The 23,034-nt window shown below is 45.1% G+C and overlaps 1 protein-coding gene across 1 annotated transcript; it reads left to right on the forward strand.

The window, feature by feature from the left end:
* The first annotated feature begins 690 nt into the window (after positions 1 to 690).
* On the forward strand, positions 691 to 23,034 carry STOML3 (stomatin like 3). Its single transcript, XM_058686753.1, has 7 exons — positions 691 to 1,045; positions 14,250 to 14,353; positions 14,433 to 14,505; positions 16,647 to 16,729; positions 18,232 to 18,435; positions 20,335 to 20,469; positions 22,399 to 23,034. The coding sequence occupies exons 1-7, from the start codon at positions 994 to 996 to the stop codon at positions 22,621 to 22,623; spliced, it is 876 nt and encodes a 291-aa protein (XP_058542736.1). The 5' UTR covers positions 691 to 993; the 3' UTR covers positions 22,624 to 23,034.

Consider the following 23,034-nt stretch of genomic DNA (forward strand, 5'->3'; position numbering starts at 1 on the left):
GAACTAGTCACACCCCTTAAGCAAGTTATCGTATAGTTCAGGGGTCATCAAACATTTTCTGTAAAGGGATAGATAGAAAATATTTCAGGCTTTGCAGGCTGCATGGTGTCTATAGCAAATACTCAACTATGCAGGTGTGGTACAAAAGTGGCCACAGCCAACACAGAAACAAATGGATGTGGCTGTGTTCCAGTAACACTTTATTTGCAAAAATAGGTGGCAGACCAAATTTGGCTAGCAGGCTGTGGTTAGCCAACGCCTAGTCTAGAGGAAGAAGCAAGTATTAACCAGAGAAGTGTGCATGTGGCAACATATGCAAAGGCCCTGTGGCACAGAGGACACAGATAGCTTTAGTGGGGTTCATAGAAGGTCAGTGTGGCTATTTGCCAAGTGAGTGAGGGGATTACCATGTGAGTGAGACAGGAAAGGGGGAGAGGGGCAGACTAGCAGGAACTTTGGGGCACTTAAAATTTTAGTCTTTGCCATACTAACAGTTGGCAGTCATTGGATTACTTTAAGCAGGATGGCAACATGATCAGATTCAGGTTTTAAAAGATCACTCACTACAGTGTATAGATTGAATTGAATGGAACCTCATCATCTGAAACATAAGAATAGGTAAACTATATCAACAGTTCATTGTGGTGAACAAATCACACAAGGTGCATAAAAGTGTGTTATGAAATATAAATGATGTAGAGAATTACCTAGAGCTGTTTTACAGGATGCAAAGGTCATGTTCTTTTGAATGTTCTCTATGAACAAAGGCAGTCCGAATTCATGAAAGAAATCGTTTTGTTTATGTTAACGGGCTTCCTTCACCAGGGAAACTGCTCCTTGGGGTGCTCCAGAAAGGCGAGGAACTTCTCTCTCTCGCTCATTCCGTCTCTGTCTCCTTTCCCTCTCCCAAGCACATCAGGGTGCTGCCTGGAGCCCAGGCCTGGCTCCAACCCCATGAAAATTGGCCAAGCATAAAAGCTTCTCAAGAATGAGATGGATCCTGGGGCATCTTCCCCCGAGAAGCTGGATAAAGAGAATTTAGTGGGTAAGTCCCTCTTTTCTGCCCTAAGCTTGTTTTTTGTACATTAAGCAGAGCGAGAGTTGTGGCATTTGTGAGAGTTACAGGGTTACCCATGAAGGGGATTGATACATATCGGGACTGGCGTCAATTCCAGTTGGAGCCCAGGATTTTGGATTCATCGCTTTTTGTGGCTTTGTTTTTTCTTCTCAAACAGCAGTCTGTCATCTGCTCTTTTCTTCAGTGTTAGCTAGGGTTTGTGTTTGTCTTTACACTCTTTGTTTTTCTTTTTTTGCATTACATAGCAAAGACCTCAGGCTGAAATGTATCCGTTTTCAAATATCAGCTGGTGATGCTGTGATTAAAAAGAAAAGTTGGTTTGAGCTGCATCATGTTTGGTACATGGAGAAAAGTTGAGGAAAATAAAAACTTAGGCCATAAGCACTAACTACTACCTTGAACGGCATGTCGGTATTATGAAGCATTTTGCTTGCGTTATATTTTTAAATATTTTTTTAACGTTTATTCACTTTTTGAGAGACAGAGACAGAGTGTGAGCAGGGCAGGGGCAGAGCGAGAGGGAGACACAGAATCCGAAGCAGGCTCCAGTCCCTGAGCTGTCAGCACAGAGCCCAACGCGGGGCTCGAACTCACGAACTGTGAGATCATGACCTGAGCCGAAGTCGGACGCTCAACCGACTGAGCCACCCAGGCACCCCAGATTTTTAAATCCTACAATAATTCTGAGGTCGCTTCTTGTATAATCTTATTTTGAAGGAGAAAACTGAGTTTGGGGGAGCTTAAAAACTTGTTGAACTTCCAGAAAGTGATGATACACATGTGTAGGTATGTGCATATGTGTGAGGAGGGAGAGGGGGTCCTTACCCACCTTCTCTATACTTTATGCTGCTGAAGAAGTCCCAGTGAAAGCTAGAAATAGAGAACACACTTGGCATTATCGATTTGTAAAAGGAAAAGTATACGTGTAGAGATATTTATCTACATCGATATGTTGGAGGCAGTAAATATCCCTTGGAAGCTAAGAGGGAGGTCTCTCGAGAGTACCTTCCATTATCTTTTTAAACAAGAAGTTTCCTGAGACATTTTAGCTTCCAATCAGCAAGAGAAAGCAGCAGCTGGGAAAATGGTATGGCTGGAGCAGACCAGTGAGATATTTAAAACTGTCCACAGGGTTATTGGTTTTGTTTTTTTTAAATCTAGTGAAAACCCTGCACTATCACAATGCAAACAGAGATGGAGCTTGTATGGCACAACTTCTGACTTCATATGCTTTTGGCAGTTTATGAGAGATGTGGTATCGGTCGTTCTCTGGGGATTTGGGGGGTGAGTTCGCCCTTGCCCTCCTCCATCTTGGAAACGTCAAGGAGCTGACCTTAGTTAGTGTTTCAAACTGTGCAGAAATTTCCACTTACAAATGTTGAGGGAATTAAATGAGTGATTGAGCCCTCGTTGTCACCTCCAGCAGGAGACTTCTGCAGTACTGTGCCACTAGCTTGTGGCACAAACGTCCGGAAGCCACCAGTGTGCATCTCTTCCCAACTCCAAGCTCGGTGACATCACAGGGGAGATCAAATCTATAGAGTGCTATAAATTAGGGCTCCCTCCCCCCCTCCACCTGGTTGTTAAACACGTACTCATGTCACGTGTTTACACGTACTCATGTCACGTGTTTGCACGTACTCATGTAACGTACTCCTGTAACTCAGGACGACACTACTCATTAGCCGTTGGCTTCTCTCACACTCCTTATTTTGTTCCTTTTCTCTTTAAGAATTAAAGTGAAGCCAGTTGGAATCTTAATCATCCAAATCTTGGAATTTCTTCTCCATGTTAATATGAAAAAAAATTTTTCCCAGGGAGTTTTTTACAACACAGGGGCTTTGGTCCTCATCCCTGGAAGGCCTGGTACCCTAGTTCCGGGATGGGCTCACGATTTTGCATCCAAGTAAGTTGCAAGCTGGTGAGGTTGCCAGGCTGAGACCACACTTCGAGTAGCACGGGATTTCTTTCTAGCAATTCTGTGTTTTCCCTGAAAAATATCCCTTGATGCAAGCTGGGCGCACGTTTCAGAGAAACAGGCAGGAGGGAAAATGACTTACAGGTGATGAAAAGATAGTATTTACCAGGAAGGGTTCACTTCAGATTTTATGTCGGGCACCTAAAATCCTTGATTCTCTGAAGAAAGAACCAGGAAGGTGCTGAGACTATACTTCACTGACGGTATCTCCGAAGGATTGGAAGTGAATAGAAAGAGGAAGAACTTGTAACTCTACATCCCCAGGCCCAGGGAAGGTGATCTCGTTCTACACACTTTTTATTTTTCCCCTGGGAGGCATCCAGGTGTTCCTGCTGTGGAAACAGAAAGGACTTTTTTCTTTTTTTACTTGATGTGATTAAGTTTCTTATTTAAAGATCCCCTTTTAATATTATAAAGGTATCAAAAATTAAGAAAACTTAGGACAGTCTTGCGGAGGAGGAAAAATGTCCCCTTACCCTTCAAAGACTCTTCTGGCTGGCCTCGGAATTAAACTGACCTGAGACTGACTAACGGGAGATAATCAAATCTAATTGTGTACAAACAGGAACCCCACATGCATAAGAGGTTCAAAGACAGAAAGAGAAAATGAGGTACATATGTCATCCTGACCTATGGAATGGGCCAGCACCCTGGGGCCCCAAAGGGGAGGAGGGCAATTCTCAGGGCAATAAGAGCAGGTGCTTGGTAATTACATGTTTGCTCTGCCACAGAGATGGGTCACTTAGAGAAAATTCATCTCTGGTAAGAACTCTCATTCTGGGAAAACCCCCCGATTTAAGTTCTTCTAGGTAGTTAAGGGAGGAGCAAAGATCTCTCTTGAGCTCACTGGGTCTTGATTTCTCCTCCAAATACTCACATGCCAAAGTAGCCCACTTTGGGGAGATTTGTTCTGACCCCCTTCAGTATAAACCCATCATACTCGCACTGGTCAGAATTAACCACTGTTAATATTTGGGTCAGTTTCTTCCAATATTTTTCCATGCGTGTATTTTGTGCTGATTGGGATCATATCGTGCATAGAATTTTTCCTTCTCCTGCTTTTTTCTTTGAACATCATACCATAGGCATTTTCATGTTTTCATAAATTGTTTACAAAAATATCCATGATTGATATTGTGTGGGTATGTGGTGGTTTGCTTCATTATCTCTCCACTGGACTCTCAGAGAGTTTTTTACTTACCCGTGTCATAAATAACACTATCACGAGACTGCACCTAAATCTTAAGGACAAAATATTTGTTGCTGTTGGCCATGCTGTTATTTCATACAGAAAAGGGAGGTTGAGGAGACAGAAGAATGACACAAGCAGGGGAGAAGACAAACCTTTTCTCTACCCTTTTAGGTTCTTTGGTGGGTCTACTAATTAAATGAACGTAAGACAACTTGCGGGAGAAAAACACCTCGCGTGAACACGAGAGGCTCTACGACAGTCAGGCGATTGAGGGTTATGTGCCAGCCTCAGCTAAGAAGAAGGGGGCAGTGGGCTGGGGCTTCCAACACACAGGAAGGGGAGAAGAGCAAACGTTTGGTAAATAAATGTTGGTCATACCAGGCAGAAACCATGGGACGCGGAGAGGAATTTAAACGAACAGGTCCTGCCCATCTCCCCTTGGCTAACCACACCCTTTGTAATGATCTCCGATGATCTCTTCCTGGACCAAAAGCTCTTCTTGAGTCTTTTGGGCCTTGCATACCTGCAGTTCAGAATAATCCGTGTGCCAAAGCAGCCCGTTCTGGGGAGGCTCGTTCTGGACGCCTTCATAAGGAAAACATGTTCTTCGTTTTCTTCTCATAATGGTATGGGGGTTTGGTACAGCAGTAGCGTGAAGGACAAAATGTGAGGCCAGATGGTTCTCAGTTTAATTGCCTTCCTGGAGAGCAGGCAGAATCTCTTCCGACGGATCATTATTTCCAGACAAGAGGCGTCAAACTGATCACTAAATCTATTGTGCTGCTGAACATCATCCTTTTTTTTGTTTGTTTTTGAGCATCATTTTTGATCATTTGGTGCATTTGGTTGCCATTCACCTCATTTGATGAATGAATTTAAAATCTACCGTGTGTCAGGAGATGGAGACCTAAAAATTAAATGCCTGCTCTCAAAGCCCCACAAATCTCCAGGCAAGACACACGAGTTAGCTGAAAATTACAACGTCCTATGGAAAGCCACGACGGAGGGTGTACGAGAAAGTCAGAAGAGGAGCGCCCAAAGGTGGGGGTGAGAGAGAAGACTCTTCCTAGAAGAGGTGACGAGTGAGGGGAGCGGTGTGGCCAGGTGAGGGAGAGGAGAATGGGGGACGTGAAGGGGGGCTGGGGGCCACAGAGGCCCACGCAGAGGCACAAAGATGTGTGAGGACACTCGTGCTTAACTCTAATACAGGGGTTTGTGTGCTGTTAGCATGTGGCTTAGTCAGCTAGACCCAGAGGTGACAGACCAAAGCCCTGCCACCTGAAAAACTGAATTGAAGATTTCCTCAGAGCCCGTGTGTCAAGCCTGGTCTCCTAAAGCGCGCTTGGGTGCTGCTGCATTTGACTGATGGGATGAAGGCTCATTGGAACTCATCGTGAGGAGGCTGCAGGCAAGGTTCCTCTGGGGGGAGGTCATGACACGGGCCGCACGAGGGGCTTTCCTTGGGTTGGCCGTGCTTGAATTCTTAAGCTGAAGGTGGGAGGGCATAAGGCGTTAGAAGCAGTTATTTTTACACCTTCTTGAACATTTAAACATTCTATTTCAAAATACGTCTTCCATATTTCTATAAGAGACCCCACGGCACAAAGGAAATCAGTATACGTGTGTCGTCAGGTTCACGTAACTATTCAGCACCGATCATCGTTCTGTGAGTGAGACGTAATTATCACATTTTAGAGAACCCTCATGGTTATGAAATGTGGTAGTCATAGGTGTAGCGACGATAAGATCACCACGTAGCTCTGATTTAGTAGTTTTGCACTGAAGATCTGGTCTCTCTCTCTCTCTTTCTTTAAGTAAGAACTTACAGTCAGGGGCTCCTTTACTTTAGGAGGCAGATACATTCAGGGGTAGGGATTTATTGTACATTCTTGAAAATGTCGTTCTTGCCCACATAGAGGGGCCATCATCTGGATGGACCAGAATATCCACAATGTATATGTAGAATCTTATCTGGTAAAAGAAAGCAAATTACCAAATAAATAAATAAATAAATAAATAAAATATTATGTAAGTGCTCAGAGTAAAAAAATGCACCAAAGTTAAAAGACTTAGTGAAGGCTATTGCAATAGAGGAGAGAGGCCACAACTCAGTGTGAACCAACTGTGTTGAAACAAAGGCGAATAGGGTTTCTAAAGCCTGGAGCCAGCTACTGGAAAACGAGTGGAGGAGCTTAGGAGATGGTCAGAGGCCATCTGTGTTTGCAAATACACTTCTCTCATCTTTCTGACAGGAGGCATATTTACACCTTGCAGCAAGGTGCCCACTGCAGTCAGGCTCCCGCACCCCACAAAAAATTGGGAGTGCTACCTTCTTTTTTTTTAATTTTTTTTTTAAACGTTTATTTACTTTTGAGACAGAGAGAGACAGAGCATGAACAGGGGAGGAGCAGAGAGAGAGGGAGACACAGAATCTCAAACAGGCTCCAGGCTCTGAGCTGTCAGCACAGAGCCCAAAGTGGGGCTTGAACCCACAGACCGTGAGATCATGACCTGAGCCGAAGTCGGATGCTTAACCGACCAAGCCACCCAGGCGCCCCGGGAGTGCTACCTTCTTAGAGGATTACATTTCAAAAGAAGGGCTCTCAGGTCCTTGAGAAAATAATCCTAGCAAGAGGCTTTTAAAAACCTTTTTTAAAACGATTTATGGGGGCGCCTGGGTGGCTCAGTCGGTTGAGCGTCCGACTTCGGCTCAGGTCTCGATCTCGCGGTCCGTGAGCTCGAGCCCCGCGTCAGGCTCTGGGCTGACGGCTCAGAGCCCGGAGCCTGCTTCCGATTCTGTGTCTCCCTCTCTCTCTGCCCCTCCCCCGTTCATGCTCTGTCTCTCCCTGTCTCAAAAATAAATAAACATTAAAAAAAAAATTAAAAAAAAAAAGATTTATGTCTTGGGGTGCCTGGTTGGCTCAGTTGGTTAAGTGGTCAGACTCTTGATTTCGGCTCAGGTCATGATCTGGGCTTAGGTCATGATCTCACAGGTTGTGGGTTCAAGCCCCGTGTCAAGCTCTGTGCTGTCAGCACAGAGCCTGCTCTAGATTCTCTGTCTCCCTGTCTCTCTGTCCCTCCACTGATCTCTCTCTCTCTAAACAAGCAAACAAACAAACATACAAACATAAAAAAAAAAAAGAAGATTTATGTCTTGAAGGGACAGAGAAAGAACTTACCATAAGTGTTTCTAAAGAAAATGCTCTAAGAAAACAGAGATCTATAAAATCTATAAAAAATCTATAAAAATCTGTTTAATGTTTAGTCAATCTGATGGAAATGTTAAGACTGTCTTTTTTTTTTTTTTTTTTTTTAAGTTTATGTATTTTGAGAGGGAGACAGAGAGAGAGAGAGGGAAAGAGAGCATACTTGTGATCAGGGGAGGGTAAGCGAGAGGGAGAGAGATTCCCAAGAGGCTCTGCATTGTCAGCACTGAGCCTGACCTGGGGCTCCAGCTCATGAACTGCGAGATCATGACCATGAGATCATGACCTGAGCCGAAATCAAGAGTTGGACGTTTAACCGATTAAGCCACCCGGGTGCCCTACAAGTGTCTTGACCAAAATACACCTCTAGGACAATGCTAGGCAGTGTGTTGGTCGGTTAGAGGGCCTCCTGATACGGCTAATATCCTTTACATGTAACCTAATCCACGCAACTGGTTATTATTGTATTAACAGAGGAGGAAACTAAGACTTAAGTGGCTTGCGTGGTGAGTAGGATGTCATCCAACTTTCACGTGAAGGCGTCTCAATTAGAATGTGCGGTGAATGACTCAGGGCCTCCACTGCTCATCGGGGCTGGGCACTGTGTCCATCTGTCCACAGGCTGGCTTTGCTGAAGGTTTCCCATTCTGCCTGTCCTCTCTCTGAGAATGCAGAGTAAGCAGTGAGTTTTCCATCCTCAATACTAGCCTGACCTTATATCCTCTGGTTTATATTTGATGGATTGATTGATTGATTTTTAATGTTTATTTATTTTTGAGAAATAGAGTGTGAGCGGGGGAGGGGCAGAGAGAGAGGGAGACGCAGAATCTGAAACAGGCTCCAGGCTTCGAGCTGTCAGCACAGAGCCCGACACGGGGCTCGAACTCACGGACCTCGAGATCATGACCTGAGCCGAAGTCGGACGCGTAACCGACTGAGCCACCCAGGCGCCCCTGTTTGAACTATTTATTGAAGTGTGAGATACATACACATAAGTGCACAGGTCTTAAGTGTTTATCTGGAGAGACTGAATAGACAAACAGACAATGGCTGGACCATATATAAAAATAGAACTCTGAAGAACAGCCTGTAGCCGCCTGTCCCCCAAAACAACCCCCTTTGTCTGTAATAACCAGGCCAAGAAGCCAGCCTGTCAGGAAGTCAGTCTTGCAAGAAACTGGATTGTTATCTCTAGTGACAACTCAGGAAGCTAAACAATAACTTCTGTAACTATCAGTCCCAAAGGGCCGGGACTTGATAAATAACTGACAGCTTCTCTACTTTTTTTGTCCCTGCTTCCAACTTAGGACCAACTAAAGAAAGCCAAGTCTGCTCCTTTACCCAATCACAGGGGATGCCGGGCTTCCAGGGAGCCCAGCTGTAGCTTCCCCATGCCAACAGCCTCCAGTCGCCTGAAGCCTTCCCTCTTTTCCACCATGAAGCCCCCCAACTCCTCTGTCTGCCTTTCAGTCTGACAAAACTCAAGTGACAGAGGCTGACTCTTGTGCCAGATAGCAAGGCTCTGGATAAAGAAACTTTGCTGTTCTCATTTGATTGGTCTTTGTTTATTTCCACAGCCTTGATATGTGTAAGTCTATGCGATCACCACCCTGATCGAGATATGGAAAATAACAGCACCTAGAAAGTTTCCTCATCCCTTCCCAAAAAATACCCAACCCCATTAATTAGAGACAGGTACTACTCTGAATTCAAACCTAATACATTAGTTTTGCTTGTTTTTGAATGAGATGATGCAAAATAAGTGAGATCTTACAGTATATATTCTTATACATAGGGTAGGAATATAGATAAGTATAATATAATAAGTATATTACACGTGGGATCAAAACACGTGCCCTCTTGGGTCCGGCTTATTTTGCTCAATATTTTGTTTTGAGATTCATCTGCATTTTGCATATGGCGGTAGCTTTGTCTTTTTTTCTTTCTGGGTAGTACTCCTTTATATGAGTATGCCACAATTTTATTTATTCATTTTACTATTGATGGATTAGGGTGGCTCTACATTTCTTGAATTTTATGAATAAAATTGCGATGACCATTCTTGAACGTGTTTTCACTGTCATTACCTCTCATTTCTCTTAAGTATTACTTAGAAGTTGAAGACTGAGTCATAGAGTCAGTGTGTTTAACTTTAGTAGATATTTTCAAATAGTTTTTCAAGCTGATCGTGTCAATTCGCATACCTGAGGGTTCGCTGCGGCACAACCTTGCCACAATGTGGTATTGTCTGTCCTTAACACTTGCCTCTCTGGAAGCCGTGTATTATTATCTCATTGTGGTTTTGCTTTTCATTTTCCTGATGTGTAGTGTATGTCCTTCTGTTCTGGCGTTTTGAAACAATGTCACAAAAACCCAAACAGCTATTTCTGCTTAGAGAAGAAATAACTGTTTTGTAGTAACACGGATCTGCCGGCAAGGGTCGCATGTAGTATTGACCTGATATTTAAATACTATTGACCGAGCCAAAGTAAGAAATAAGCAACCAAGTCTCCTCGCCTGCTTTACTAAAATTCATTTCTACTTCGAGCGCCATATAAGTGGGGATTTGGAATAATCTCCCTTACTTCCTGGCCTCACCCAAGTAAATTATCAATCTTGCTTTAAGCGTTTGCCCCTAGTCCTAAAGGTTATGTAAGTTTCCTCTGGTGCTACAGGCCGGGGCTAAATGCAGAAACAAAGGCCCGGAGGCATGCCTCTGTAAGTGAGGCTCCGTTTTGCCTCATTGCCTAAATCAGTAAAGGCACACAGGAATTACTGTCAGTTTGGGAGACGTGCGGGTCCCAGTTTACCTAAAAAGAGATTAAGATGATGACGACACCACTAACCAGGAAGTTTTCGGGCTGCAAAATGAAGGCTTGGCCTCCGTTATCCCTGAAGTCCTTCCAACTGAAAGTCCCAGGGTCCTTCCCCCCAGGGTCAGCAGTGCAGGGTCTCGGGTTCTGTGCGTCACAGCTCTGCCTTTCTCTTTCCAGCTCGAAGGAAGTGTAGTGACTGAACACACTGCTGTTCTTTGTCACAGCCACATACAGGAGGGAATCGCCGCTTACTCTGCCAGGGGGACATTTCCTAGAAGGCAGCACAGCAAAGCCCCGACCCTGTGACTTGTCCCTCCTGTCTCTCTCCTGCAGACATGAACCCTTGCTGGCAAGTTCCCCATCTTCTCCTCCTTTGTATCCTCGGCCCCAGCACGATGCCTGGTCTAGAACTGGGAAAATACTGCTTAAACGGAGGGATGAGAAATCGAGAGGAATTTGTTGGGGGTGGCAAAACCCAGTTCTCTGCTGGGCAGTGAGCGTACGAGGATGGCCATGTGATACTGTGACAGTTACCGAAAAGACACCTCCGTGGATTTGGAGGAAGCGGGAGAGAATTAGGCGTGCCGCGAGCTTAGCGGGTTAATGCCGAGGTTGTATGGGGCCCTTGCCTTCCGTCAGGAAGGCTCCTGCAGCAACCTTGTGGAGGCTGCAATGGAGGTGCGATGGGAGGTTCCTGAAGATCCTTGGTAACACAATCCCTGCCCATCTTCTCAGTCAGAGTGGGGAGCCTGGGTCCCGCTTCCCAACACTTGCTTCGTGGGTTCTCTGTGAAGGGGAGGCTGGAAGATCGCCTCTGCTCAAAGCCTGTACAGCTGGCTGGCCAGGCCGGCCGCTGGGCCTGCAGGGAAGCTGGGTAACTGTGCTCCCAGCCCCACTTTAACGACAGCTAATGACACCCCCGGGCTCCACAACTCTCCCAGCGGTAGTGGCCTGGGGGATGCTAATGCTCAAGGGTAAATCTGGGCAGATTAATCACACTCTCATCTGTTGTGTCTCTCAGCACGTTTAGTACCTAACAGAGCCTCACTGGCAGCTGGTGACGCAAGGGCTTGATGGGGCTCCGGAGGCATGCCGACGGTTGGGGGGGACGGGCCTGGTTCTCCGCCGCAGACACTTGCTCATGCAGCGTGGTGTTCAGAGTGTAGCTGGTCTGGAAACGTCTAGCGCTCCCTCAGGGCACAGAGTGTAGCTCGTGTCCTTGTTGGAGCCCAGCTGCCTGTGTGCCTTGCCCTGCTGGAGTCACAGCCCCGGGACACCCCAAGGGGCCTGAATAGCAACGACGTCACCGAGATTCCAGGGAAGTGCAACTTGTCCCCGAGAGAACGTGTACGAGCACGGGTTCAGGGGGGGACAGTGTGCGGTAATTACGAAGAATGAGGTCGATCTGCACGTACTGACATGAAGCATCTCTAAGATACGTTCGGTTTTTAAAAAAGGAGTTTAGTGTGGTGCCACGGCTCACCAAATCTACAAATGTAAGCATTTTTAATGCGTATTTATTTATTTTTGAGATAGAAAGAGAGAGAGAGCACAAGCAGGGGAGGGGCAGCGAGAGAGACACACACAATCTGGAGAGGCTCCAGGCTCTGAGCTGTCAGCACAGAGCCCAATGCCAGACTTGAGCTCATGAATTGTGAGATCATGTCCTGATCTGAAGTTGGATGCTTAACTGACTGAGCCACCCAGTGGCCCCGAAGCCAAATGTTTTCTAATGATAGTTACATGTATATAAATACATTGAATCGGTCTATAATGAAATGCACCAAATCAACAACTATGGGACCATTCTAGATAAAAGTGGACTAAGGGGAGGACGGTCAGGGGGACTTTGGTTTTATCCATGTTGCTTTGGATTTTTTTTTTTTTTTTTTACAATGAGAATGTTTATAAACAGGCTGTGTCATTGACAGTAGTTTAAAAAGCACTAATAAGCAAAATGCAGCAAAGATTCTATTAGAATGTACAAAATGTCTTTTTAGCCTGCATAATGATAGTCGCATCCACTTCAGTGTGGTCCGAGGCTTTGGAAGGTGATATTTTAAAAATGTAAACTTTGGGGGCACCTGGGTGGCTCAGTTGGTTAAGCGTCCGACTTCAGTTCAGGTCATGATCTCACAGTCCGTGAGTTCGAGCCCCGTGTGGGGCTCTGTGCTGACAGCTCAGAGCCTGGGTAAACTTTGGGTATGCAGGCCAGCCTTTATTGCTATTGAGTATATCTTCATGTGTGTCTAGAGCCTATTAAAGGGCATTTGCCCCCAAGTTTTTAATACTAAATATGTGTCTAAAACAGATGATTCTCATCTGTCGGAATGTCATAATTGAGAAGACTCAAAATATCTAGTGAGGAGAAGCATGTGGAAATAGCCACAGTGTCACAGTGTGCCATTGATGACAGCGTGGGGTGGTCTGAAGTCTTTGAAGGGCACTTACCGCTTAACAAAATTGTCAATACTCATCTCTTTGACCTAACGCTTTCACTGCCAGGCATTTACCCTACATAAAGTGTGTAAAAACACATATTAGAAAGCACTCATCACAAGATTGTTTGTAAGCGTGAAATCCTAGAACTCTCCTGAATGTTCATACGCTTCTGGCGTGGGCACTGACGAGCCAGTAACAGTAAAGTGGATAAGTGAGGATGCTTTTGAGGTGGCATCAGTTAGACCTCGTGACTTCCGCGGCTGAACAGGGAAGGGGCAGCGATAACCCTGTGTCTCTAACGTGGACAATAAGGTGCATGGTTTAGGCATTAATGGAGACAGTGCAAGTTGTTTGTGGAATTATCTGGGGGAAGGTATCTACTATGTGCAGTTAATTGGGGTGTTTGTGTGGAGAATAGGACTCAGTTGGAGGAAGTGTGGGGTGAGGTGGGGCGGTCGTCAAGAAGAGGAGAGTGAGAAGGAATGAGAACGAAAAAGAGGGTGGAATAGTGAATATAAACAATAAAATAAGCATACAGGGTCAGCCAGACCTGTGGGTTTTACAAACATGAGCTCGAAAACCTGAGAAATTATGTAATTGAAGTGGTGAAAGCTACCAAGTTTTTAAGTGATTGGAGTCTGATTTGAAGTTAGCATTGTAGGGCAATAGTCTTTAAGCCAAAATGGCCCCGTTATCATAACGTGGGATTAGCAAAAAGACATCCAATGTAATGAGTCAGTGTAACAAGATTCTGTGAAAAGTCAGAAATGTCAAATACCAGTGGCTGACAAGTCCCTGTAATATCTGTAAAATGAGAATAAGAGGAATAATATATATTTACTAATGTAGATGTTAATGTATGGGCCAAGTGCCATATAAAAATTATCTCATTTAGTCCTCATCAAATCCTTCAAGCTAGTTGACTGCCATCCCCAGCCTATAGATGAGGAAGTGGAGGCTTAGAAAGATTGAGTGCCTTGCCTAAGACCTCAGCACTGGCAGGTGAGAGATCTCTCGTAGAAACTCATACCTTGGGCTCTTCAAAATGGTTTTCCTGCCATACTGTCTCCCTTTGGGGGTAATGATACCTACCTGTCTCCCTAAAAGATTGTCTTGAATTTCAACCTGGAGAATCCTGGGGGCAAAGGAAGTTGTCTTTTAAAATGGTACCCTAGTGATTCTGATGTAGGTAGTCCATACACTGGGCAACAGTGTTTTATATGTTTTGAGGATTATAAACCACGTCAATCCTACTAAATAGAATGGTAGTTATTATTATTGATTGCTATGAGAGTTTGCTTGGGAGGGACAGGTCAATTTCAATCTAAAGCCCTGAGTGAATAGTGAGTGTGTGTGTGTGTGTGTGTGTGTGTGTGTGTGTGTGTTTACTGCATTTATAGGTGTGCATGGATTTAGATCTCTGCCTCAGTGCCATCAGGCATGGCCAGCCATCTGGGTAGCATCCTTACTCATGCAGCTGAATGGCTTTTTCTAAGAACCACATAAATTACAGGCTTGCTTCCTCCTCATTTTCTAGGCATCAGCAGTAAACGGCTTGGTGTATGTGGCTGGATCCTGTTTTCCCTTTCTGTCCTGTTGATGATCATTACCTTCCCCGTCTCCATATGGATGTGCTTGAAGGTAATACCCTGGGAAATAAATTGGACTCTGTATGAGCTGATGAACCATTAAGACTAAATGCTGTCCCTTAATCTCTTAGATCATTAAGGAGTATGAACGTGCTGTTGTATTCCGACTGGGACGCATCCAAGCTGACAAAGCCAGAGGGCCAGGTAGGACACTGTGGGTGCCCCTGACAAGGATCACGGGCACCTAATACTATGACTATTGCCACCAAAACTTTTCCTGGCACCTTCTACTGAGAAGAAAAAAAAAATCACAGGAAGCTGGAACCCTTACCTCTCTGTACAATTGAAGGATGTGGTTCTGTTATGCAAGTTAATATGAATGACCACTAAACCATTAGTTTGAGAGTTTGGAAATCTGGTTCTGTTTCTTAACATTTCCCTCCGAGAGATTCAATGAACCTGAGCAAACAGTGGCTCTGTTACATTGGCTGGATGTCACTTATTACCGAGACCACTAAAGGAGTGACAGAAGAATGAGGGGAAGGAGTAAATGGCCAAGGTAGATGATTAAATTACTCAAGAAGAATATTCCAGGAGCTGGTTTTTGATTCCCAGTCTTCGAAAAGAGCTAATGGAAAAGTAAAAGGCAATTTCCTCTTCTGGCAAGTAGATTAATAGAAATAAAGAGCTGGAAGCCATTGTAGAACTCCTTTGGCCAAAGGTAGTATTTCTTTTCATCTTTTCTCTTAGAATGAAGAGTGTTCTAAATTCATGTTGTAAAAGGATGGGGTTTGGGAGAGGGCGCATGAGAAGGTCTGAGGTACTAAAACTCTAGAAGTTAGATATTGATTTAATTCTCGTCACTTCTCTTGGTCTACATGTAGTTGAATTATATGAAGTGGCTAATATTTGTTTTTGACTCTCAAACATGACAATTTCATAGGATAAATTCTAATATTTTGAAAGGAGAGGTCACCAAAAATAGCATCCTAGAGGATACATGAAAAAGACGGGTTATCTGCAATACCTCTCTAATAACATTTGTTTCCTTCTCCTTGTTATGATGTATGTGAGTAAACACGTTCTCTGTCCAGCTGGACTATAACCCCTCTGGCGGGCAGGAACTCTCCTATCCACCGTGATACTGCAAGTGCTCTGCACTTGACCATGCACCATGGTAGGCACTCAGATACCTGTTGCATAAAAAAATATAAGAAATTTCAAAAGCAGAAGCTTGCTAAAGACAGTTGGTCATTTCAAGTAGTATAATCTTACTTGTGTAACTCTGTAAAGGACCTAAGAGAAAGAATGCAAGAATTATTTACGATGGATGGTCTCATGAGTTTGTCCAAATAGAAGTGTTAGAGTCATCCAACTCACGTGTATCAGACCAAGGTTGACCCCTTGTTGGTTATGTTGCATTTGGTGCGGCCAAATGTATAAGCAGGGTAAAGTTGGATAACTTGGAGGACTCTAGAGAAAACTGTATCTCTCTTAAATGAGTTTTCCCAGAAGATTTCACCACTAGATGTCCCAGGATAACAACTCTCGTCATACGTGTCTCTGGGGCTAATGAGTTACCTCAGAAAGCCATAAGAACTAGAGGGAAACAAGCCAAATTGCTAATGGAAAACCTCTTCACTTTGTAAATTGTCCATTATGCTTTAATAATGCAAGTATTAATAATAAGTTTTGCCAATTCTTTTTTTTTTATATGAAATTTGTCACATTGGTTTCCATACAACACCCAGTGCTCATCCCAATAAGTGCCCTCCTCAATGCCCATCATCCACTTTCCCCTCCTTCCCATCCCCCATCAACCCTCAGTTTATTCTCAGTTTTTAAGAGTCTCTTATGGTTTGGCTCCCTCCCTCTCTAACCTAACAATAATAACTAGTTGTGCGGATTAAGTTACATGTAAAGGATATTAGCCGTATCAGGAGGCCCTCTAACCAAGCAACACACTGCCTAGCATTGTCCTAGAGGTGTATTTTGGTCAAGACACTTGTAGGGCACCCGGGTGGCTTAATCGGTTAAACGTCCAACTCTTGATTTCGGCTCAGGTCATGATCTCATGGTCATGATCTCGCAGTTCATGAGCTGGAGCCCCAGGTCAGGCTCAGTGCTGACAATGCAGAGCCTCTTGGGAATCTCTCTCCCTCTCGCTTACCCTCCCCTGATCACAAGCATGCTCTCTTTCCCTCTCTCTCTCTGTCTCCCTCTCAAAATACATAAATAAACTAAAACAAAAATCCTTAAAAATAATGTACCACATAACTAGGATATGATTTGTTGTAGTTATTTACCATAAGGTAAGATTTTAAGCTCTATTTTCATTTTCTTAGGCTTGATCCTGGTCCTGCCCTGCATCGATGTGTTTGTCAAAGTTGATCTCCGAACTGTTACCTGCAACATTCCTCCACAAGAGGTAATACTGGTTAAAACTAAATCACTAGAAATAAAACCTATATCTTCCCCATTACATGGCCAGTTGACATTTTACAGTTCATTTTCGAACTATAGGAGGCCTGCTTGAGAAGCCGAAGGTGGGTCCTAAAACCACTGGGCTTTGCTTTGAGAATAAAGCCAAGGGCAAGTGTTGGATTGCTCTAAGCCTTGGAATGGCTGGGAGGGGAAAGTGCCAGAGGATAGAGAGAAAAGGTACAGTTGGCAGAGAATCTGGGGTGGGGAACAATAGACAAGATGCTCGGAAAAGTCAGGTAAGTTGTATAAAGGAGCTAAATTTAATTTGGTGGAGGGCAGGGTTTGGTTATGATATTATCCTTGCTGTCATCTTTCGAGAAGGTGATATATAGATATAGATATAGATAGATATAGATATAGATATAGATATAGATATAGATATAGATATAGATATATATAGATATATATAGATATATATAGATATATATAGTGAGTGGATAGAGCACAGTGGCTGGGCCTGGGGAAAGAACAGACATTGCACAGAGCCCACTGGCATTTGGATTTCCAATAACTATTTTCACTTCTTAAAGCACTGCAAATAAATATCCAAGACCAGTAACTGGGCAAAAAGGGAGGAGAAACAGAGTTACTAATAACCAGAAGGATTCACGAAGAGGAAAGAAAATGGGAATGGGACCTACAATGTGGGAGGGCAGAGGTGACGAGAGGGTTATGAGTCAACGTTAGTTTTCTTTTCTCTGGCCCAGGAAACTCGGTCAAGACCCGGCAATCCTCTCACCATGCCACTAGTGGGAACTGAAGAGTCCTTACTTTGGGATTCGGCCTGTGTCATGAGAGTGTTTGGGATGCCTTGCGACTTATCGTGGGCTTTTTCATCAACAGTTCTAGATGGGAGAGGGGAGGCCTAAGTTCTGCTCCTATGGTACTGCCAGAGATCTCTCACTGGCTGCAAAGACCCTTGTCAACTCACTCAGAACAATTAAGGCAGAGCCTCTGTAAAATATAGACTATAGAACATCCTCTCTGTCTGAATGCAGAACACGGTCTCCGGTGACATCTATGTTTTCTAACAAGCACTGCTGTTCGTCAAATGTGATAAAAACTGAAAACCAAAAAGTTTTCAGGCATCAGGGAGACAAGCGTTCTACCTCTGTTTAGAGAGAATTCCAGAGAGGTGCTCTTGCTACATGTAAAATACAAGTGCTGATTCTCACCAGCGCAAATCAAGGGCCTCAGGCCACGGGGTGTAAGACTTCCCTGAGATGAAGTTACGGGGCTGGGGACGGACTACAAACGTATAGGAATTTTTGTCGCCAACTACAATGATGTTGTACTCAAGCCAGGGCGGATTTTGGGTGATGCTGGCACGAGCCGTAATCATTAACGCTCTCCTCCCGTGGAGAGGGCTCTTAGGCTGGCTGGCACTTTGTCAGTCGCTGTGCAAGTCGTAGTAAACACGTGCTTTTCCCTGTTCTTGCCCTCCAGATCCTCACCAGAGACTCTGTGACTACCCAAGTGGATGGAGTCGTCTATTACAGAATCCATAGTGCTGTCTCTGCAGTGGCTAACGTCAACGATGTCCACCAAGCCACGTTTCTGTTGGCTCAGACGACTCTGAGAAATGTCTTAGGGACGCAGACCTTGTCCCAAATCTTAGCTGGCCGAGAGGAGATTGCCCACAGCATCCAGGTAAAGATGCTGGGAATGAAAAGCCCGTATCTTTAGTTGGTTCATTTTAATGATCAGTAATCACCAAACATCAGCAGTTCTAAGAACCCCTCTCACGTGCATGCACACGCACTCACACAAAAACCATACGCACACACACACACACACACACAGGGCCGCTGTAAACATTGGGCCTCAGTTTTTGGTTTTATTCCTTTCTAATCACAAGGTGTAGATTTTGTTTATGTATTTATTTATTTAAAAAAATTTTTAATCTTTTATTTTATATTTGAGAGAGGGAGAGGGAGAATCTGAAGCAGGCTCCGGGCTCCGAGCTGTCAGCGCAAAGGCCGACGCGGGGCTCGAACTCGCGACTAGTGAGATCATGGCCTGAGCTGAAGTCGGACGCTTAACCGACTGAGCCACCCAATCTACAAGGTGGATTTAAATTTTGGAGCAGGAGAAGGGGAGCCATAGGAATCGTACACTTCACCCATTTTGTTTGGAATTCGAAATTATGACTTAGCATTGTTCACGACTTATTGTTCATGACTCATTGTTCATGACTTAGCTTTTCTGAAGAGCTTAGAGTCCTTTTTAGCTTAGGTTACTCCAGAAGAGGGGCCGCCATTTCTCAGTCAGGCTATGTGTTTCTGCATGTAGGTGGAATATTAAAACAGGATTCGATGGAGACGGCACGGGCCTGCCATCCCTGGAAAATCTGACACGACACTACCAATATCAGGAATAACATTGGTAGTAACCATAATTATAATATTGATGAGGATGTTGCAGGCAGCCTCCTCACCTCTTGCACACCCCAGTTTATAGACAGATTTCTGTATGTTTTTTAAATCAATTATGTTTTGATCCTGAGCCTCCCTTCCGTACCTTAGGGGGGAAATTCAACTTCGGTCTTGGCATCTCCTCAGTCCCTACTGTGGCACAGAGTCCCCAAGGTTTCATGAGATAATATCAGTTCTGCATGACCCTCCAAATCATTTGTAAGAGCCCCACGAGTTTGACAAGTTGGATGTTTCCCCTGCCACAGTCTGGTCACTGGCTCCTTGGGAGGTCTCCCCATCTCCCCGGGTTCTGCAGACGTCATGGAAAGGCGAGAGATCACTTGCCATTTGGTAGCACAGAGATCTCTACTGCTTGTCTGATCTTACCGTTTCGCAAGGCAGTTTTTTTTTCATCCCTCCCCATCCAGGATAACCGACGTGCTATCCTAGGGTGGTCTTAAGCTTTTACAAAGGACAAAAATATCTTTGATTATAGGCTGCTTGTGCTCTACAAAAAAAAAAAAAAAAAAAAATTGTGCCTGGCTACCTGTTTAAACCTGGACACAGGGCAGAGGTTAAATGGAGCAAGGCACGTAATATCTCAAAAAGTACCCTACGGTATTTATTGAGTTACCGTGAGGCACTGGTAGATTTCTTGCATATATAGTCTCCGAGTCTCACGAAAATCCTGAAAGGAAACCTTTTAAGGATGAGAAAACTAAGAATCAGAGAGGTTAAGCAACCGGCCCAATGATGCACAGCTGCAAACGGCAGAGCCAGGACGAAATCCAGGAATGTCTGAGGAGCCGGTGTGCCGCTGCCTGCTTGATGTCCGTGGCAAGAAAATGCGGGCTATTTGCTCAGCTCTAGGTGGATGACATTAGGAATAGCTTGGGGGTCAATCCTGATAGCTTTTGAAAGGTCTGTCCGGCTGTGCTTCTGAATCCTTCCTGGGATTCACTTCAATTCCTGGACGTGGTCGGTAAGGACTCCTATTCCTTTCCCAAACGGTCCCACTCCAAATGCCGTGAATACAAAAGGAGAAAAAGAAGAGGGATTTCTCTTGCGAATGGAAAGCATGTCCGTAATATCACCCGTCTTCTGAACCGTGGCCTTTCTTTTGCTTTGGAAACAGACCTTACTTGACGATGCCACCGAGCTGTGGGGGATCCGGGTGGCCCGAGTGGAAATCAAAGACGTCCGCATTCCCATGCAGTTACAGAGATCCATGGCAGCCGAGGCAGAGGCGACCCGGGAAGCCAGGGCCAGGGTAAGGGCTGCTCTGTCTACACTGCAAGATGCCTCCCCTTGGAGCAGACAGGAACAGACCTTGAATGGAAGATCAGGCGTTCTCCATTATTTTGTTAAGAAAAGGGTTTCTTTTTCACGGTCTTTACTGCAAATTTCTTCCCGAATTAAAAGGTAATGGGCAGCTTCACGTACCTTGAGGAAGTCTGGCAATAGGTCTCGGGTCAGGGGTGACTCCGCGAGGGGGGTCCTAAGTCGGGCTGCATTTCAGAGTCTCCTAGAGAGAACTTAAGGCAGCAAACACTAATTCCCAGGCCTCACCTCGGACTCAGTGAAGCAGAGTTTCTTGTGGCTCAGGAATCTACATTTTTTATTTTTTATTTATGTTTTTTAAAGTTTATTTTTGAGACAGTGAGAGACAGAGCATGAACAGGGGAGGGGCAGAGAGAGGGAGACACAGAATCCGAAACAGGCTTCAGGCTCTGAGCTGTCAGCACAGAGCCCGACGCGGGGCTTGAACTCACGGACCGCGAGATCATGACCTGAGCCCAAGTCGGACGTTCAACCGACTGAGCCACCCAGGCGCCCCCAGGAGTCTACACTTTTTAAAGCTAACGACTGTGTGTGGTTTTTGTTTTTGTTTTTGTTTTTTTTTTTTTTAATTTTTTTTTTCAATGTTTTTTATTTATTTTTGGGACAGAGAGACACAGAGCATGAACGGGGGAGGGGCAGAGAGAGAGGGAGACACAGAATCGGAAACAGGCTCCAGGCTCCGAGCCATCAGCCCAGAGCCCGACGCGGGGCTCGAACTCACGGACCGCGAGATCGTGACCTGGCTGAAGTCGGACGCTTAACCGACTGCGCCACCCAGGCGCCCCTGAACATTATTGTTAAAGTGCCTACTGGATTAAAAGGGAGTGGTGGTGGTAATTAAATGCAATCCAGGTCAGAATTACAAAATGCGAGCATAGCCTGGCCTCGAATGCTCTTGAATCTGTTGGACCTACGGTCTTCACGTCTGCATGGATGGGTTTCCTAGAGTGTCAGCAACCAACTAAGATGGGGGGCGCCTGGGTGCCTCAGTTGGCGAAGCGTCTGACTCTTGATTTCAGCACAGGTTGCGATCTCACGGTCGTGGGATCGAGCCCTGCCTCAGGCTCCACGCTGAGTGGGGAGCCTGCTTGAGATTCTCTCTCTCTCTCTCTCTCTCTCTCAAAATAAATGAATAAACGTTAAAAAAAGAGCCCACTAAGAGAAACCTTTCGCGTACCCTCTTCAGAATCTTCCTTGTGAACCAATGCAAGTTTTCCTCTGCTCCCATCCCTTCCCCAGCTCTCATTAATCTGCAAAGCTCCAGCGGCTTCTCAGAAGTGGGCTTGGAGGGTGCTTTGGCACAGAGGCAAAGAGCGCTCACGGCTGGGCTGGGGCAACCTAGTGGCAAGCCGGTCTTGGGCAGGAGAGAACTAGGAGGGGAGGGAGCTCTAAAGGGAGCCTTCTAGTATTATCAGAGTGGCACTTGTAGTCAAGAGCAGAGAGAGCTTCAAACGGTTCTCATGTTGCAAGAATGAGGCGAAGCTGACAACATAATAAAAGGAAAACATCTCCTAGGATAAGTGAAAACCACAGAAAGAAGCCAGTTGGAGGCTTTGAATTTCAGACTTCTCTTAGTTTGAGTTAAAGTCAGGGCTTTTATTTTGTTTGCACATGAAATCTGGGGGCTCCTCATTTGTACAGTCTCTCCCGGCTTCCCGCAACCTCTTCATATTCCCCTGATCACATTAAGACGTGAAACTCTCACCCCCACCAACGAAGCAAGAAGAGACCCTTGTGGGAAAGTGGGGGCTGGCAGGGAGGCATCCGTATGCAGCCGCCGCAGCCGCCGGAAGCAGAAAGCACAAGTTACACCTGTAAACTTTGATGTCTGAACTTTTTTTTATTTCCGTCCCTTTAGGTCCTTGCAGCGGAAGGGGAAATGAATGCTTCCAAATCTCTGAAGTCAGCCTCCCTGGTGCTGGCCGAGTCCCCCATAGCCCTGCAGCTGCGTTACCTGCAAACCTTAACCACCGTAGCCACAGAGAAGAATTCCACCATTGTGTTTCCTCTGCCCATGAATATCCTGGAGGGCATTGGTGGTGTCAGCTACAACGACCACAAGAAGGTTCCTGACAGAGCCTGAGGTCCCCCGACTGTAGCCAGCCTTTGCTTTGGGAGTGGTTTCTGTCTGTCAGAAGAGCTCAGCAGTAGAAGTGCGGAGAATCCCAACATTATTGAAGCAGAGGACTCCCCAGCTGGAATAGCATTAGCGAGGAAATGCCACAGAGGCTAAAAAAAGGAGGGCTGTGTACTATTATTATTCAAGAGCGTGAACAGCACGATCCTTATTGTAATCAATTCGCCGGCCTTCCTGACTTAAGGCGGGAGCTTTTTTGCAGTGAGGGGAAGAAATCTTTGGGTGACTGTGACTAAGATTTCGGCATTACTTTTGATTGGTTTGAGGACGTTCTCTAGATTATTTATAAAGTCACATAGGCCTCCTGTTTACACGAGATGTTTGCTTTATAATTCCCGAGTAAAATTTCCAATAATC

This window comes from Neofelis nebulosa, chromosome 1 (assembly GCF_028018385.1).
Source record: "Neofelis nebulosa isolate mNeoNeb1 chromosome 1, mNeoNeb1.pri, whole genome shotgun sequence".
NCBI lineage: Eukaryota > Metazoa > Chordata > Mammalia > Carnivora > Felidae > Neofelis > Neofelis nebulosa.